The sequence below is a fragment of the Protopterus annectens genome, chromosome 1.part0 (assembly GCF_019279795.1).
Source record: "Protopterus annectens isolate FY-2018-M chromosome 1.part0, PAN1.0, whole genome shotgun sequence".
NCBI classification, from domain to species: Eukaryota; Metazoa; Chordata; order Ceratodontiformes; family Protopteridae; genus Protopterus; species Protopterus annectens.
Genome location: NC_056725.1, coordinates 544,477,559 through 544,494,196, shown reverse-complemented (window position 1 = coordinate 544,494,196; position 16,638 = coordinate 544,477,559). Strand labels below are relative to the sequence as shown.

General features: G+C 44.0%; 1 protein-coding gene across 1 annotated transcript in view; it reads right to left on the bottom strand.

Moving 5' to 3' along the window:
* USP34 (ubiquitin specific peptidase 34) overlaps nt 1-16,638 on the bottom strand; it is a gene marked incomplete in the record, with an annotated part of 5,849,982 nt that overhangs the window by 1,506,140 nt on the left and 4,327,204 nt on the right. Inside the window, 1 exon segment of the mRNA XM_044061224.1 lies at nt 563-657. Coding sequence (XP_043917159.1) covers nt 563-657 — 95 coding nt within the window.

Here is a 16,638-nt window from a genome sequence, read left to right as displayed (position 1 = left end):
GGTGTGCAGATGATTGCTTAAGGTTTTAGGGACGAATGCCTAACAGATGGAGCAGGACTTATGGTCATGTGTACGCCCTAAACAGAAGAGACAAAGCTCATAGGTGACAGCACCTACACTTTCCCTTCTTGGATGACATGAACCTAAACAGGCATGCAATGATCCAAAAGAACAAAATGTCCCCAAACAGGGTACTTATCTTTGAAAGACAATCCAACGTATGGTTGCGGCAGGAACAGCTGACATTCAACTGGTGGCAAAGAAGTTCTGTGATCTGGTATGTGCAGACTTCACTTTTATGGCCCACGTTCCCTTAACCAAAGTCCCACGTACCCTGCAGTGACTAGAAGCTTTTGTATGCTGGCCAGACGTTCAGGTAGCAAGAAAGGAAAAACCAAGAGTTTGGAATGGTGCAACATGAGAACAGGGCATCTGCAAGATGAGAACCTAACTCTAGCCTGATAAATGGAGAAATTGCAAGTAACCAAAAGTTCTCTTTAGGCTACAAATGACACTAAAATATACTGATATTATACAGACCAAAAAAATTAAAAACACTGACCTCTTCTCAGCTCGCACTTTTTTACCACACTGAGAGCAAGTGTACATGTTGTCACCTTCTAAAGTATCCTTAATAGTAACTTCATCCAGTGACTCCTGCCAGAGGAAAAGCAAAATATCACTATTCCAAGAAGTCAATCTAAAGAGAGACATACAAGATTATGCAACTTTGTGTTAACATTAGACTTTAAAAGTGATTGTAAATGCAAATTAGTAAACATTCTTACACTGTAAAAATAAATCTTTGTGCAAAGACAGCCCAACACTGTGGCACAAAAGGATGAAGCTGTCAATAAGACAAAAACAACCCGAGTTCAATTACAGGCTCAGGGGGTGGAAGAGAATGACAGAGGAGGGTAGGAGTACCAGTTTACACCAACTTGCCTATGGGGTGGGAGGGAGTGTTGTGCACAGGGCTCAAGCAGAGGATTGCATACAAACAGTGGCTGTACAACTGGGGGAATTTGAGCATGGGAATCCCAAGCCAGTGATAGTAGCTCTCATGGGACAAGTCTGAGGGAGACAGTACAGTTGTGTACACTTACCATAAATGTAGATGTTCGAGTGTATTCACTGTTGCAGTCCTTACAAAATGGGTTATCCAGCTCTCGGTAGCCCACAGTCAGCCACAATACCAAAGCCTTGGTATATGAAGTCGGCTGCCTTCGGCCGTAAACCCGATGTCAGGACTTCAGGTATAAAGGAAGACAACTGACGCCATTTCCTCAGTTTTTCTTGCCATATCTGTCAGGAGCCCCCAAGAAAGCTAGACCAAGAAAAGAAAATCCCTGGAAATATACCATCCACAAAATAAACAGATAGTCTGTGCCTTAGGAAAAAAGGAGGATGGAGGGGGGAAACCAGGACTGCAACAGTGAATACACTCGAACATCTACATTTATGTTAAGTGTACACAACTATGTTCATCGTGTTTCCCTGTTGCAGTCCTTACAAAATGGGTTGATTCCCAAAGTCCAAAGAAAAAAGGGAGGAGGAATACCCACTATTTAAGGGTTGGTAAGGATGCCCTGCAACACTGCAGTGGCAAAACCAGCCCTGGATTTAGAAAACAAAGGTAAATTGTAATGCTTTGTGAAAGTGTGAACAGAAGTCCAAGTAGCTGTTTCCAGGATGTCCTTAGTAGGTACACCTCTCAAAAAAAGCTGCTGAGATGGAAGTTGCTCTATTTGAATGGGTCCTGATACTCTGTGGAGGAACCTTGTCATGCTGCAAGTAAGAAAAATGAATACAATGGGCAATCCATTTAGAAATAGTCTGTTTAGAAATAGCTTTGCCCTGAGCTCCAGATGCAAAACTGACCAACAACTGGTCAGACTTCCGAAAGGTTTTAGTCCTGTCCAGATAACGTCAAAGCTATCTATGCACATCAAGGGCATGCAGAAGTCTTTCTCCTCTATTCTGAGGTTTAGGAAAGAAGGTAGGCAGGTACATAGATTGATTAAGAGTCAAGCTAGAAACCACCTTAGGAAGGAGTGGTTCGAACGGAAACCCTATCCACATAGATGATGATAAAAGGCTCTACTGCCATTAAGGCCTGCAGCTCAGAAACTCTTCTAGCTGAAGTAATGGCCATAAGAAAAGCAGTTTTCCAGGAAAGAAACCTTAAATCTGCTGAGGCAGCTGGTTCAAAAGGAGGCAGAGTAAGTTTCTCAAGCACAAAATTAAGATCCCAAGCAGAAGTAGGTGCCCTTCTGGGAGGTTTAAACTTGCTAACCCCCCTGAGGAACTGCTTCATCAAAGGATGTGAGAAGATGGGTTGTTCAAAGGAACAATAAGCAGAAATCGCTGAGGTATGAATCTTGATTAAAGAAAAGGAAAGCCCACCATTAAGCAAGCCTGCCAGGTAATCAAGAATAAGAGGAAGAAAGGGTTGAGAAGAGTCTTCCCCTCTAGCTTGCATCCAAATACAGAATCTTTTTCATTTATCTGCATAAGATTTCCTAGTGCTAGGCCTCCTGGCCTCACAAAGAACTTCAACCACCTGTTGAGATAGATTTAGACTATGAGCCAGGCCACCAAATGCAGAGTCTGAAGATGAGGATGCAGAAATTTTCCCTCTTCCTGAACCAAGAGATCTGGAATCAGGGGAAGATGCCAAGGCTGAGACTGTGAAGCAGTGGATACCAATGCTGTCTGGGCCAGTCTGGAGCTATTATAATGGCCCTTGTTTTTTCATCCCTTATCTTCAACAGCAATCTGGGAAGAAGAGGCAGAGGAGGGAAGGAATAAATTGAAAGCTGTGTCCAGGGGAAGGACAGAGCATCCACTCTCCAGTCTTTGTCGTGATGTTCCCTGGTGCAAAAGATTGGAAGATGGTTGTTCAGAGATAAGAAGAGATCCACCTGGGGAGAACCCCAACATTGAATGATGCGATAGAAGATGGTCTTGTTCAGTTGCCACTCATGAGGATCCAGGACCTGCCTGCTCAACCGATCTGCCAAGGTGTTGAGTCTGCCTGGAAGAAACTGAGCTATCAGATGTAGGCCCATGCAGGCTGCTACGGACCAGAGAATCATGCTTTGTCTGCACAGGGGGTAAGAGTGAGTCCCTCCCTGGTTGTTGATGTACCACAACATGACTATGGTGTTGTCTGTCCTGACTAGAAGAGTTCAAGGAGAAAGAAGATGCTTGAAAGCCAGCAAGGATTGCTGGACTGCTATCAATTAGTTCAGATTTATGTGCAGGTGAATCGGTTGGTTGCTCTAAGTCCCCTGTATGCATCTGCCATCTAGATGCGCTCCCCAAACATAGTACGAGGCATCTGTGGTGACAGCCATGCTTGCAGGAGGTGGTTGAAAAGGCAGGCCTTTGTTCTGTGAACAAGCTGTCGCCCACCAAAGAAACTCTGTCTGCAGACAGGGAATCAGAGGAAGTATGAAGTTATCCTGTGTGTGGACACCAAAGGCTCTTGAGGTACCACTGTATTTTCCTCATATGCAGTTTGGCATATGGAATCATCAGAATACATGAAGCCATGAATCCCAGGGCTTGCAGGAATAGCCTTGCAGACAGCTGGGTCATGCTTGCCAAATTCTTGGAGTAAGTCGAAAGCTGCATTTGTTTCTCTTAAGGGAGGAATACTATCTGGGCGGCTGTATTCAGACTCGCTCCCAGGAATACAAACTCCCTTGTGGGTACCATTCTTGACTTCCTTTTGTTGAGTGTGTAGCCCAAAGAGGTGAGAAGGTTCCTTACAAAATCCAAATCCTTTAGTAGTTTTTCTGGAGAGTTTGCTTGAATGAGGCAATCGTCCAAGTAAGGGTAAATTTGAATGCTTCTCCGCCTGCAAAAAGCAATGACCGGAGCCAGGCATTTTGTAAAATCTCGGAGCAGTAGATAAGCCAAAGGGCAGTGCAGAGAATTGGTAGTGTCGCTTTCCAGCTCTGAAACGAAGGTACTGCCTGCAACTCTCCCGAATTGGTATGTGCAGATAAGCTTCTTTGAGATCCAAAGTTACCAGCCAGGAATCCTTGGCCAGCATTGGCAGCAACTGCTGAAGAGTGAGCATTTTGAATTTGGGAGTCACCAGAAAAGTGTTCAGCATGGACAAGTCCAGAATGGTGTGCCAGGTGCCCCTTGTTTTGGGAACCAGAAAAAGTCTTGAGTAGAAACCTTGGCCTATCTGCAAAATTGGCAAACCTTCCCCCCAAAGGCAACCCTGGGCCGGCAGGGGGAGGGCTGAGTCAAAGAGAATGCTTACTTTGGGAAGGCTGCTTAGGACTCTCAGATTTTGAAGAGGAAGCATGCCATTGTTTAGTCTTATGAGCAGTAGAGGTCTATCCCCTAGAAGACCTATAGCCCCTAGATCTAGTACGTCCCCATTTACTGGGATCAGGAAAAGTCCAATTCTTAGAAGGGTAATGCCTACTAAAATGAGGAGGCTGAACTTGCAAAAAATCTTTAACAGTTTGCATAGATTTGGCTTTATCCTCCAATTTTTTCAAGACCTCTTCTGCTTTGTTACCAAAAAGATTGTCCATATACAAAGGTACATTCAGTAACTTAGAATTAACAAGCTCAGAAAGGGGCTGTTCCCTGAGCCAATCATGTCTTCTGATAACAGATCCAGTGGCTGCTGCCCTGCAAGAAGCCTCCAAATTGTCAAAACCACAATGTAAAGAATGTTTAATCACAAGAGTGGCAGAATTCAAAAAAATCTTGCATGTCCTTACACTCCGCCAGGGAAGGAACACTAGCAATTTTAGCCTTAATAGCCTCCAATGTATGCTGCTGAAACTTAGCATATGAAAAAGACAATGAAAAAGACAATTAAAAGACTTAATAGCAAGGGTGGCAGAGGTATACACCTTTTTTCCCCACCTGTCCAAGGCCCTAGATTCTCTATCAGAGGGAACAGGATTTTTTGCAGCTGTAGCCTTAACACCTTTAGTGCCCTGAGAAATAGTCTCTGGAAAAGCAGTAGGATTCCTAAAAAGAAACTGATGAGAATCAGGAACTCTATAATACCTGTCAGGTTTCCTAGCAGCAGGAGGAACAGAATTAGGAGTCAAAGAATTCTCCATGAAAACATCAACTACTTCCAACCCCAGAGGGATAGCCAGTGGCTTATGCTGTGGTAAATACAAGAACTCCCTAATCCTTTTCTTAGACTGAAGATAGTCCTGACTCTCCCACTTGAAATGCTCTCTAAGAGTATTCAGATTATCTCTAAAGAGGAGAGGCAGAAGGGATAGATTCTTCTGCATCAGAATCCTCAAAATCAGAATAAAGTTGAGAGTCTTCCTCTTCATCAGCAGAATTGCTGGAAACATAAGAACCTGAGGGAGACAAAACTTCAGGGGACAATTCTCTAGCCCACTTACAAGGAGGAGGTTGAGAGCCCTGGATAAAAGTCAAAAGGTCACTAGCCATTTTAATCATCTGTGATTGAGGAATTTGAGGGGAGGCTGGCGCTTGCTTTTGAGTAAATTTGTGGCTGGAAGGTCTGCTAGAAAGCAGGAGGGGACTCGGGAGGTCTAGCTACAGCGGTAGTCTGAACCAAGGCCGGTCTGGGTCTGGTCTCAGGCCGAAGAAAAGAGGCCTCAGAAGCCGGGGCATGCTTAGCAGCTCTGGATCCATCGAAGGTAGCGACTGGTGGAGGGTCAGAAGATGAAGTGGAAGCCTGCGGCATGGAGGACTCCGAAAGGGTCACAGCAGAGGCCCGTGGCTGAACATCGGCGGACTGCAGGGGCTGCAAAAGCACAGCACCTCACTGAGAACTGCTGGGCTGACGACCAACTTAACTGGAACGTCGTTGGCCAACTTGACCCTAGGCCTGTCGCAATCTTTATCCTTGCGCTTCTTATGAACATTGGAAGTCGGAAGACCAGAAGATGCCATACTGACGAACCTAGGCCAAACTCCAAAATGCTTATATAAAATTTTAGCTCTAAGGCGTATGGTACGCTGATTAAAAGAAGCACAGAGATCACAATTAGGGACGTCGTGCTCAAGGCCTAAGCAAGTGATACAGTAAGAATGAAAATCACGGTGTGGAATCTGTTTTCCACAGGCAAGAAAGTTATTAACTTTCTCTGACATTCGTTAAAGCAAGAAAAGGGGGTCACCAACGGGGTACTTAGCTGAGGTAGTCTTCAACTGACGTAGTCAGAAAACAAAAGAAGGTAATCGGCTGACTGGCACTCGTGCAAACTGCTTCTGTTTCGGGCTCCACTGTAAGGAAAACTGAGGAAATGGCATCGGCTGCCTTCCTTTATACATGATGTTGGGTTTATGGCTGAAGGCATTCTGGCCAACTGTGGGCTACGAGGAGCCAGATAACCCATTCTGTAAGGACTGCAACAGTGAAACACGATGAACATCGCACATAAGGGGGAAGTGCATGATGCCCCTGTCAGCTACCAGGGATGGGGTAAGGGCCATAACAAAGACACAGCTTTTGCCTGTATAATGGTGGCACCAAGGACTCTTCTCACCCCAGTGATGGGGAATGAATTGGCAGTGGTGGCAGCCCAGGGGTTAGCAGGCATGCAGACCAAAAATGGAAACAGAAAAAAAATAATCCTAGTGCAAAGATGAGCCTTCCACTTGGCTTTTACTTTCATGTCTTTACATCAACAGAGAGACAGTGTTCACGCTCACAATTCTTTCTCTACCAGGAGACCAAAGACAGCAATGAATGGGTCAAACTGACAATCAGACCAACGGCAGGAAAGAAATCAAAAATATATCATTACATAAATTAGATAGGGGATACACCTTTAAACATTTAGGAAAAGAACAGCTAATCTGGTAAAGGAGATGTTCTTGAAGATGTAATGCTGCAGTAGATACTTAACCTAATTATATTTGATGAAACAATTACTGGTAGCATGCAATTACTTAAGACTACAAAACAGTATCTTAGGGACAGACAAAAAAAATTAAAGTCATCTTTAGCTAGTGCTGTGGTATACAAGGATAAAGCACTGATGATAGCCCAAGTAATTCAGGTTCAATTAGCAGCTTGGGCATCTGAGGTACTGGCACAGAAGTACTGTTCTACCCATCTAGGAGGGGAGGGAAGGGTGTGCACTCAAATGCACATTGTGGTCGATCCCAGGTGGAGGATGGGGAGATGGAGGAGGCCACTGCCTTAATGGAGGGAAGTGGAGGATCCTGGTAGAGTCAATGCAGGAGACATGAAACAGCAGCGTATCCCCATCAAACATCTGTTTTAGGGCAAAAAAAAATTACTCCTCAGTAGCAATGACTCTGCCCCAGGTGCCGCAATCTCCTCACCAGCTTGATAATGGGTCAAAGTACGTCCAAGTAAGGTAGAAGAGGTGCTGGGGGCAGCTGATGGTCTGCTGCGGGGAGCAAAGGATCTCATGAAGTCTTTTCTATGCACTTCCTATAGCACTGGCTCTTTGCAACACGTATCATACAATGGTGCAATACCCTGGGGTTTGTACAAACACAAATCCTGCTTTGAAAGAAAGTGGAAGTAGACAAAAATGATGTGTTTTCTAATGTATAAAACATAGGAAAGAATGAAGCATGGTCAGGTGATTCAAAAATAACAAAATTCCACTCCATAACTGGAATTGTAATGGGTAGCATTAAAAGAGAATTACACATTTAAAAGATTATAGTTGTTGCTTTTAATGACCTCCAAACAAGGGACAAAGAGCTCTAACCAAGGAATATACAAGTCTACACTCAGGCAAGGGAAAACAAACTTTCTAGAATGAAGAACATTTTGCCAACAAGGGGTTTAAACTCTGCTGGCAGCCTAAAGGGCAAAATACTTTGTTTCCCAAGTGAGGAACATACCACTGGTGTATCTACTTGCCAGCTGCAAGCAAAACAAATTATGCTTTCAAATGCTTTAAGTATCATGCAGACACCTGAACTCAGGAACCAGATAGCCTGAAAGATCCAAGACTCAAACAGTTTGAATGGTCAGGAACAAACCTGAATAACTTAGCCCTAAAATGGCATATCTGACTGTGGTGTGTGTGTGTGTGTGTGTGTGTGTGTGTGTGTGGATATATATATATATATATATATATATATATATATATATATATATATATATATATATATATATATCTGCATACATTTGTACGTACAGACACAAGCATATACACATGAATGCATATACATGACAAAATAAGTAGTTTCAACACTTCAGTACAGGAAATGGCCATTACTCTGCTGTTTTTTTGAAAGTGGATGTGCAAAAGAAAGGAAAAAAACAGCATATTATGGCACAATGTGCATGGAAAAGGCAGAAGTATCATCATTTCCTAATAATATGAATTACATAAATGACCGAATTAAGCATAATATCACTTTCCCTACTTATTTTAAAATAGTGAGTACACTTTCACTTTAATGGCATACATAAAATATATGGTCTTATCAGATCAGATGACCTGCAAGAGGTTGTGATGCCAATCACCAACTGCAAAGGTTCATCTAAGCTCTTAAGCTCACTAGTTCACCTATAATCAGCAGTGATCAGATTTTTTGCAAACTAAAAATAATAAATAAACAACTAAATCCTTTCTGTATCATTTCTTTACTACAGATTCCTCCATGTTGGGACTAAGGCTAGGGAACAATATCCTGGCAATGGGACTCTAGTTGTTTTCTGCAAAATCCTTTGTTTATAGATGCAAAACTCCAGATGCACAAGTGCCATCAACCCAGCAGTTTATCCTCAGGCCATCCGTAAAGTCCCAACCTGCGAATCAAGACACAGATCAAACATCAGATTATCAAACAACACAAAAATACAGCTTACAGGAAATTTTCATGGATGCTGATGAAATAGAATCACTCATTCTGCAGGGGGATATTAATAAGGTACTCCCACCAGTATTTATAGTGGGTTCAAAAAGTACACTAAAAGACATCTGCTATATCATGCTACAAGGGCCATAAATGTTTGGTCCAATGTGGGAATAAATCCCAGGAAGTAAAGGAATAAGCCATATGATTGCTCCAGTCCAGAGCTCACATAAGCTGAGCAATGTGGAATAGACTTTCCAAGTTGCAGCCAATATAACAGTACTTATGAAGGCATGTATGGAGGATCAGGTGGTTGACCACAGTACAAATGTCTGAATTACAAACATTGCTGAGGCAATTAGTGGAGGAAGCCATTCCTCTTCTCCTCCTCTGGTGAAGTGGACTTTCACATCAGTATTTGTCTATGGGCAGTTGGCCAAGTAACTACAAAAGTAATGCAGTTGAAAATCCTCTTAGTAAATGTTTGATTGGCAATTTTAAGCCCGTTATGGAGCAAAGGAAATGAACTAGTCTTGTTTTTCAAAGCTTGTGTAGCTTTTCAACTGATATGAAAGTGCACCTTCAAGGTACGAAGGGGTCTTCTCTTACATGCTTTCTGCCACCACAAAGAAAGTCACTAGATTAAATTTATTTATTTATCCGGAAATTAAGACTTGGAACAAAGCCAATTTTCAGCGGAGGCCCGGGGAGAAACGCTCTAGACCCATGTCTTTGTAACTTGGGAGGAAACTGGAGCATATGGAGGAAACCCACACGAACACATGGAGGACATGCAGACTCCACACAGAAGGCACCCCAGCCAAGAATCGAACCAGAGAACCTCTTGGTGTGAGGCGACAATGCAACCACTGGACTGCTGCGCCATCCAGTGTGACCCAAAGAAACAAGCAAAATCACCAGTGTGTGTGTGTGTGTGTGTGTGTGTGTGTGGGGGGGGGGGGGGTTCACAGTCCCCTAGTGAAAAGCCATGCAAAACTCCCTACATGAAGGACTGAATCTCGAGACACTACAGGCAGAGGTGATGGCTGTCAATAAAGTACAGTTGTGTAAGATGTTATAATAACAGATGTTCAAAGAGATTACTCGGCTAAAAGAAAAAAATGGGAATGGAGTGTATGAGCATATAATAAAGAAGTGATCGATTTGAATATCTCCTATTATGATACATTTTTACACAACTATACTATGTTCATCATTAGATCACTGTTACAGTTATACTGACCTATTAGATGATTCCCAAACCTTTTTATATAGAATGGGAGTATGACAAACACACTTAACTACAGTCCAACCAGAGTTTAACAAACCTTGGAGTACTGTTCTGGCCAACCCAGTTACAACCCTGGAAAAAATCAATTTTGTTTTGTTTTGCTTTGCAAAGGTATGAATAGATGATGATCAAGTGGCTATTTCTGAAATACACTTGAAGTCAATGCATCTGAAAAAAAAATGTTCCTGAAGACTCCATAGCTCTTGCAGAAAGAGCTTTGATGTTGCCTGACAGAGACTTAGCATGAAAGAAACAGATGGCAAGGGAAGTCCATCAAGAAAAAGTTCATTTTGAAAATAGAAAACCTTGCTTTTTTCCCTTCAAATGAGATAAAACAGCTGATAAGATTATTTAAAGATTCCTGTGCCTTGAGCAAATAATATCTCATATGTTTCTCTCTCTGAATATCAAGTGAGTGCACATTTTGTTGTCATTTTGAGGACTAAAAATGCAGGAATTATACAGACCCACTTCAGTTTTAAAGCATGATTATAAAATGTTTATGTCTATACTAGTTAAGAGAATAGCAAAGGTCATGCAAACATTGATGTATATGGATCACTGTTTTTTTTGGGGGGGAAGCAAACATTTGACATCAGCACAGAACGACGATCCACAGGGAAGCAGAATGAAGAAAAAAAATCACAACTGCTCATGGGTCTTAATGCACAGAATGCATTCATTCAGTAGAGTCAGCTGGGATTTTACAAGCAGGAAATGGGTGCATTTGCACTCCCTGATAGAATAATAGGGTTAATTAAGAGCATATATGAAGGCTCGGAGGAAAAAAAATGTTTAAACAGAGGAATCAGGCAGGGATGTCTTCTTTTTATTTTATTATTTGCTTTATATTTAGAGTCACTAGCAAACAAATAAGAACTCACAACATTATTTTATTTATTATGATTTTTATTATCTATTTTTTATTTATTTATTGTGTTTTTGCTTACCAGATTTGTCTGGCTGGGCCTAATCAAAAAACCCTTTCCAGCAGAGACCCTGAGAGAAAAATTCTAACATATTATAAACATTTTTAAACACACATTCAGTAATATACATAAACACACATTATATTTTATGTTAAATCAATCTATCCATCCTTTGTTGACCCCCTTAGTCCAACTAGGCTATAAGCTTTTTTTTTTTTTTTTTCAGGGGAGACCCAAGGTGGTATTTATATTATTTGGGGAAGGTTGTCCTGGGCACCAGGGAACTTCCTCTACTATTTGCAGTAGTGGAAGAGATTGGGTGTTACATATCCTGGCTCCCTGTTTTCTGTCCAGCCATGGAGGCAGCCAGGAGAAGCAAGGAGAAACATGGCTGCTGACAACCAAGGTAAATTGTAAGTTAAATGTGTTGAAAATGCAGACAAAATGGTAGAATCACTATCAGAAATGTTTTCAGGTGATGTGGGAGCAGAGAAAATATTGTCTGCTGATGGTGAGGAGATCAGGAAGGAGATGAAACTAAATGCAATGGTGGAGATGGATTTAGAAGAAAATTTCCAGATAAACCTGTTTGAAACAGGAGAAAATAGAAGTTATGTCCTTACCATAACGTTCCATGTGGAGTGTTCATCTCGCCTTTGTTCTTACACATGGGTTCGGAGCCGATCCTCGGCTCTGTGTCGGCCGCTTGCAAGCTCTGCATCGAGAAGAAGCTCGAGACAACCTAATACCCACAATCCCCCTCTGCCTTTACCTCAGATCTAGTTTGCAAGCAAACCAGTAGTCAGAGAGAGCACACTCATGCCAATATCACATATGCACGGAAACTAAGAGTCTATATATATATATATATATATATATACATATATACACATATATATACATGTCCACTATATACACAACAACTGCAATGCAGAAGCAGAATGCCCCAGACCAGGCACCAAACTGAACGTTCTTCCTAAGGGTGGGAGGGTGGGAATGTAAGAACAAAGGCGAGATGAACACTCCACATGGAACGTTATGGTAAGGACATAACTTCTATATGTGATAGTGTTCAATCTCGCCGTTTGTTCTTACACATGGGTAGCGTCCCTAGCTCCTTGTTCCTGAGGAACTCACGGAAGGACGTTCTTGAGCACAGTGGAACCAAAGGTTGCCCTGTCCCTAGAAACCTTGTCTACCTTATAATGAGAAATGAATGTATGTGGTTTAGACCAAGTAGCAGCCGCACAAATAGCATCTAGTGGTAGGCGAGCTGCATGAGCCAGGGATGTAGACACTGACCTTGTGGAATGTCCTTTGGGTTTGTGCAAAAGAATTTGATCTGAAGAATCATAGACATAGATGATACAATCAGTTAACCACTTAGAAAGAGTTCTTTTGGTAACCGCTACTCCTTTCCTGTTATCAGCAAAGGCTACAAAAAGTTGATCAGATTTTCTGTGATCCTTTGTTCTATCCAAGTAAAACCTTAGTTGTCTGTGGACATCTAATTTGTGCAACATATACTCCATTTTGTTGGAGTGATTCTTGAAGAAAGTGGGTAATTCAATGGACTGATTAATATTGTTAATAGAACAAACTTTAGGAAGGAAGGATGAATTAGTACGAAGAGAAACTCTGTCAGAGTGAAAGATCAAATAAGGGTGCTTAATGGAGAGAGCTTGAAGTTCAGATACTCGCCTAGCGGATGTAATGGCTACCAAAAAGAGAGTCTTCCACGACAAAAATTTCAATGGGCAAGAGGAGGCTGGTTCAAAGGGGGGCAGCATTAACTTAGATAATAATAAGTTTAGACTCCAAGGTGACGTAGGAGATCTAATTGGTGGTCTAATATGAAAAGCCCCTTTCAAAAAGGCTTTACAAAGTCTGTGGGCCATAACATGAGCCCCACATTCTCCCACATGAAAATTAGAAATGGCAGCCAATTGAACTCTTAATGTGGCAGGAGAAGCACCCTGATGGAACAAGTTTTGTTAAAAACTCTAATATTTTATTCAAAGGAGCTATAACCGGGTCCACTTGCTGTGTATTCGCCCAGAATACAAAGCGCTTCCATTTACTAGTATATGTTTTAGTAGTAGAAGCTTTATGAGAAGCCACTAATATATTCTGAACTGCAGGCGAAAGGAGATCAGACCTGGCTAAGTTGGGAATTGGAGCAGCCAAGCTAGATGGAGGGACAAGAGCGAGGGGTGGGGAGCCCCTGACGAGTGAGTCAATAGATCTGGCTCTGGGTCCAGGATCCAGGGTCCCCGAATGCAGTGTGTCATGAGGAAGGGGAACCAAATTTGACGAGACCAGAATGGGGCAATGAGGATTATTGTCCTGTGTAGGTTGTTGGCTTTCTGGAGAAACTTTGAGATCAGGGGGAAGGGAGGAAATGCATACAGGAGTCCCGGGGGCCAATCGTGAATCAGTGCGTCCCTGGGGACTTCCCCTGGAGAGGGTAATAGGGCAAAGTAGCTCCTGCATTTGGCGTTCATTGGAGACGCAAACAGATCGCAGGAAGGCTGGCCCCACGTGCGAAAAATCTTTGTCGCAACTGACTGTTTTAGGGACCACTCGTGCGGTAACAGTATTGCCCTGCTCAGCCTGTCGGCTATGACGTTGGATGACCCCGGGATGTGCGTTGCTATTAGAAAGCGACCCGTGGACTCCGCCCATTGCCAGATTCTCATGGCCTCTCTGCATAGCTGATAGGACTTGGTTCCCCCTTGCTTGTTTATGTACCAGACTACCGACATGTTGTCCGTCTGAACTGCAATAGTTCCCAGAGGAAGAAGGGGAGCAAAGTGTTGCAACGCTAGAAACACTGCCCTCAACTCTAGAACATTGATGTGCAGATTGTACTCTAAATTGGTCCATTCGCCTTGGACTGTCTGTCCCTGAAAGATGCCCCCCCACCCTATCAGGGAAGCGTCCGTGGTCACCGTAGCTGTAGGTGTGGGTAGCACAAATGGTCTCCCCTTGGAAAAGTTGCAAGTCTGAAGCCACCAGTTTAGATGTGATTTGCAAGTGTTCGTTATAAGAATCTCGTGTGTTAGAGGTAGTTGTTGGAACGACCATTGTGCAAACAGTAGCCATTGTAGGACTCTCATGTGCAGTCTTCCCAAGGGTATTGCAATAAGAGAAGCTGACATGAGTCCCAAAACCTTCAGTACCAGTTTTGCTGGGGATTTCCTGGACAAGAGAAGAAGACGTATGTGAGTCTGAAGTGAAAGTATCCTTTCTGGAGGAAGTCTTAGAATTAACTGATGTGTATCTAATTCCGCTCCTATGAATAAGATACGCTGTGATGGCTGTAGTAAGGATTTTCCGAAGTTTACGGAAATTCCTAGATGAGTACACAGTTGAAGAGTGTAATCTCTGGCCTGTACTAGTTGACGCTGGGTGGTGGCAGAAAGGAGCCAGTCGCCCAGATATGGAAACACCTGGAATCCTAGGCGTCTCAAGTGAGACGCTACCACTGCCATGCATTTGGTGAAGACCCTGGGGGCTGAGGTCAGACCAAAGGGCAGGGCTCGAAACTGAAAGTGACTGGCCCCAGCCGGAAGCGCAAATGATCCCTGGATGCCCTGGCCATTTTGATGTGGTAGTATGCATCCTTCAGATCTATTGAGCACATCCAGTCATCCTTCCGTAAGAATGGAAGGATCGATTGAAGCGTGACCATTCGGAACTTTTCTTTCTTGACGAAGGTATTGAGGTCGCTTAGGTCCAGAATGGGCCTCCAGTCCCCTGTTTTCTTTGGAACTAAAAAGAACCTTGAGTAAGTCCCGAATCCTCTCTGGTCCGCTGGGACTGGTTGGATGACTCTTTTCTAGCAGCTTTGAAATTTCTATAGCTGCTGGCTCTCGCAGATGGGGCGGTACATCTGGGAGTCTTTTCTTTGGAATGGGATAGGATAGAAATGGTATATTGTAACCTCTGGTAACCACGCTTTTTACCCACTTGTCTGTAGTTATGTTTTGCCAGGCCTGAGGGTATAAAGCTAAGCGACCCCCGACTGCCTCCAGAGCAGGACAGTCGGGCCTCCTCTCAGGAGTGCTGGAAAGGTTTACCAGGAGTGTATCCCTGTCACCTTGATTCTGCGGACCCCTCTGCCGCCAGGGCGGCGTCTTCCACCTCTGCCCCTCCTCTGCCTCTAGAAGGGGCATCACCCTGTGTGCCTGGGAAAGATCCTTGGGGTTTTCAAACCACATTTTTCCACCACGTTGCCCTTTGGGGTACGGTCTGGTTGGGGTGGAAAACGGACTCCGACAGCAGACAGAGTCTTTCCCTCCTGTTCACACCGGGTAAGGGTCTCCTTTACTTTGGGGCCAAAAGAGTGGCACCGTCAAATGGGGCGTTAGTAAAGGAAGACTTGAAGGCTTCCGCAATGAACATAAGCGCATCCAGGATTGTCTGCGAAGAGCAATCGCTGAAGCTGCTGCCCTACTCGAACCTTCGGCTGCGTAAGAGATCAGCCTCATGGACGAGTTCACAATAGATGTAAGGGTATTAAGTTGCGCTGTCACTTTTTCTGAGACAGCAGCATCTGTAGTACCCTGGAGGGTATCTCCCAACTCTTTGACTAGATCCCTCTGTAATCGTGTAAAGTGGGTCAAATAGTTCAGGGATCGCATGGAAAAAGCCGCTGAACTAAAAATGCGCTTCCCATACCTGTCCATCGTCCTAGAATCTTTATTAGGGGGATGGACAGATGAGGAAGATTCCGACATCTCCTTTTTCGTGGCCGCTGCCACCACCATAGCGTCTACTGGAACTCCTTTTGTCAAGTAAGTCTTGTCCTGGGGTGCAGTGATATACTTATTGGGTTTCCTAGGGACTGGTTCCACTGTGTCAGGAGCCTCCCACGCCCTTCGAGCAATAAGTTCCATTAATTCATCGAAGGGCGGAGTGACCCAGGAGGAGGAAGGGCGAGCACCAAATGCCTTCAGCAGTACTGACTCATCCTCAGAAGGGGGGAGGGACTGCCAATCACCTCTCTGCTTAAGAATCTCCAAGATGTCAGAAAAGGAGACATCTTCCGTAGGTGACTTTGGGGACCCTTCTGACTCATCCAAGTCAGTATCGGATATTAAAGATTCCTGTGGAGAATCTAAGTGTCTCCTCTTACACAATCTTTTCCTAGGGACTTCTTTGTGGGGAGCATCCGAAGAAGCCTCCAAGGAAGAGGGGGCACCCTCCAGGGGTGGCTGAGACACTGGTGCTCGGCGCTTGGATGTGGCCGTGGGTGCAGAGGAGGATAACGGCCCTTTATGGGAAGGAGAGGTTGCTTCTACTGATGTGGTTGTCTGGGTAGACAACACCTTCCTCATGAGATCGAAAGCCCCTGGGTCCCGAGTCGAAGAATCTCCCGGCTCCGAAGAAATGGGAAGAATCCCCAAGACAGGCACCGAAGGCATCGACCCCGAGGACGGAGCCGAATCGATCCGCGCCCGAGGCCCGAGGGAAGAGTCGGAACCGAAACGCCGGTTCGACTCGGCCCCGGAACCAAGGACAGATCGTCGGCTCCGAGACTCCGTGCAGGTCCGATGGAGTCGAGGTGAGAGGAACAGACCGAGAAAAGGACGG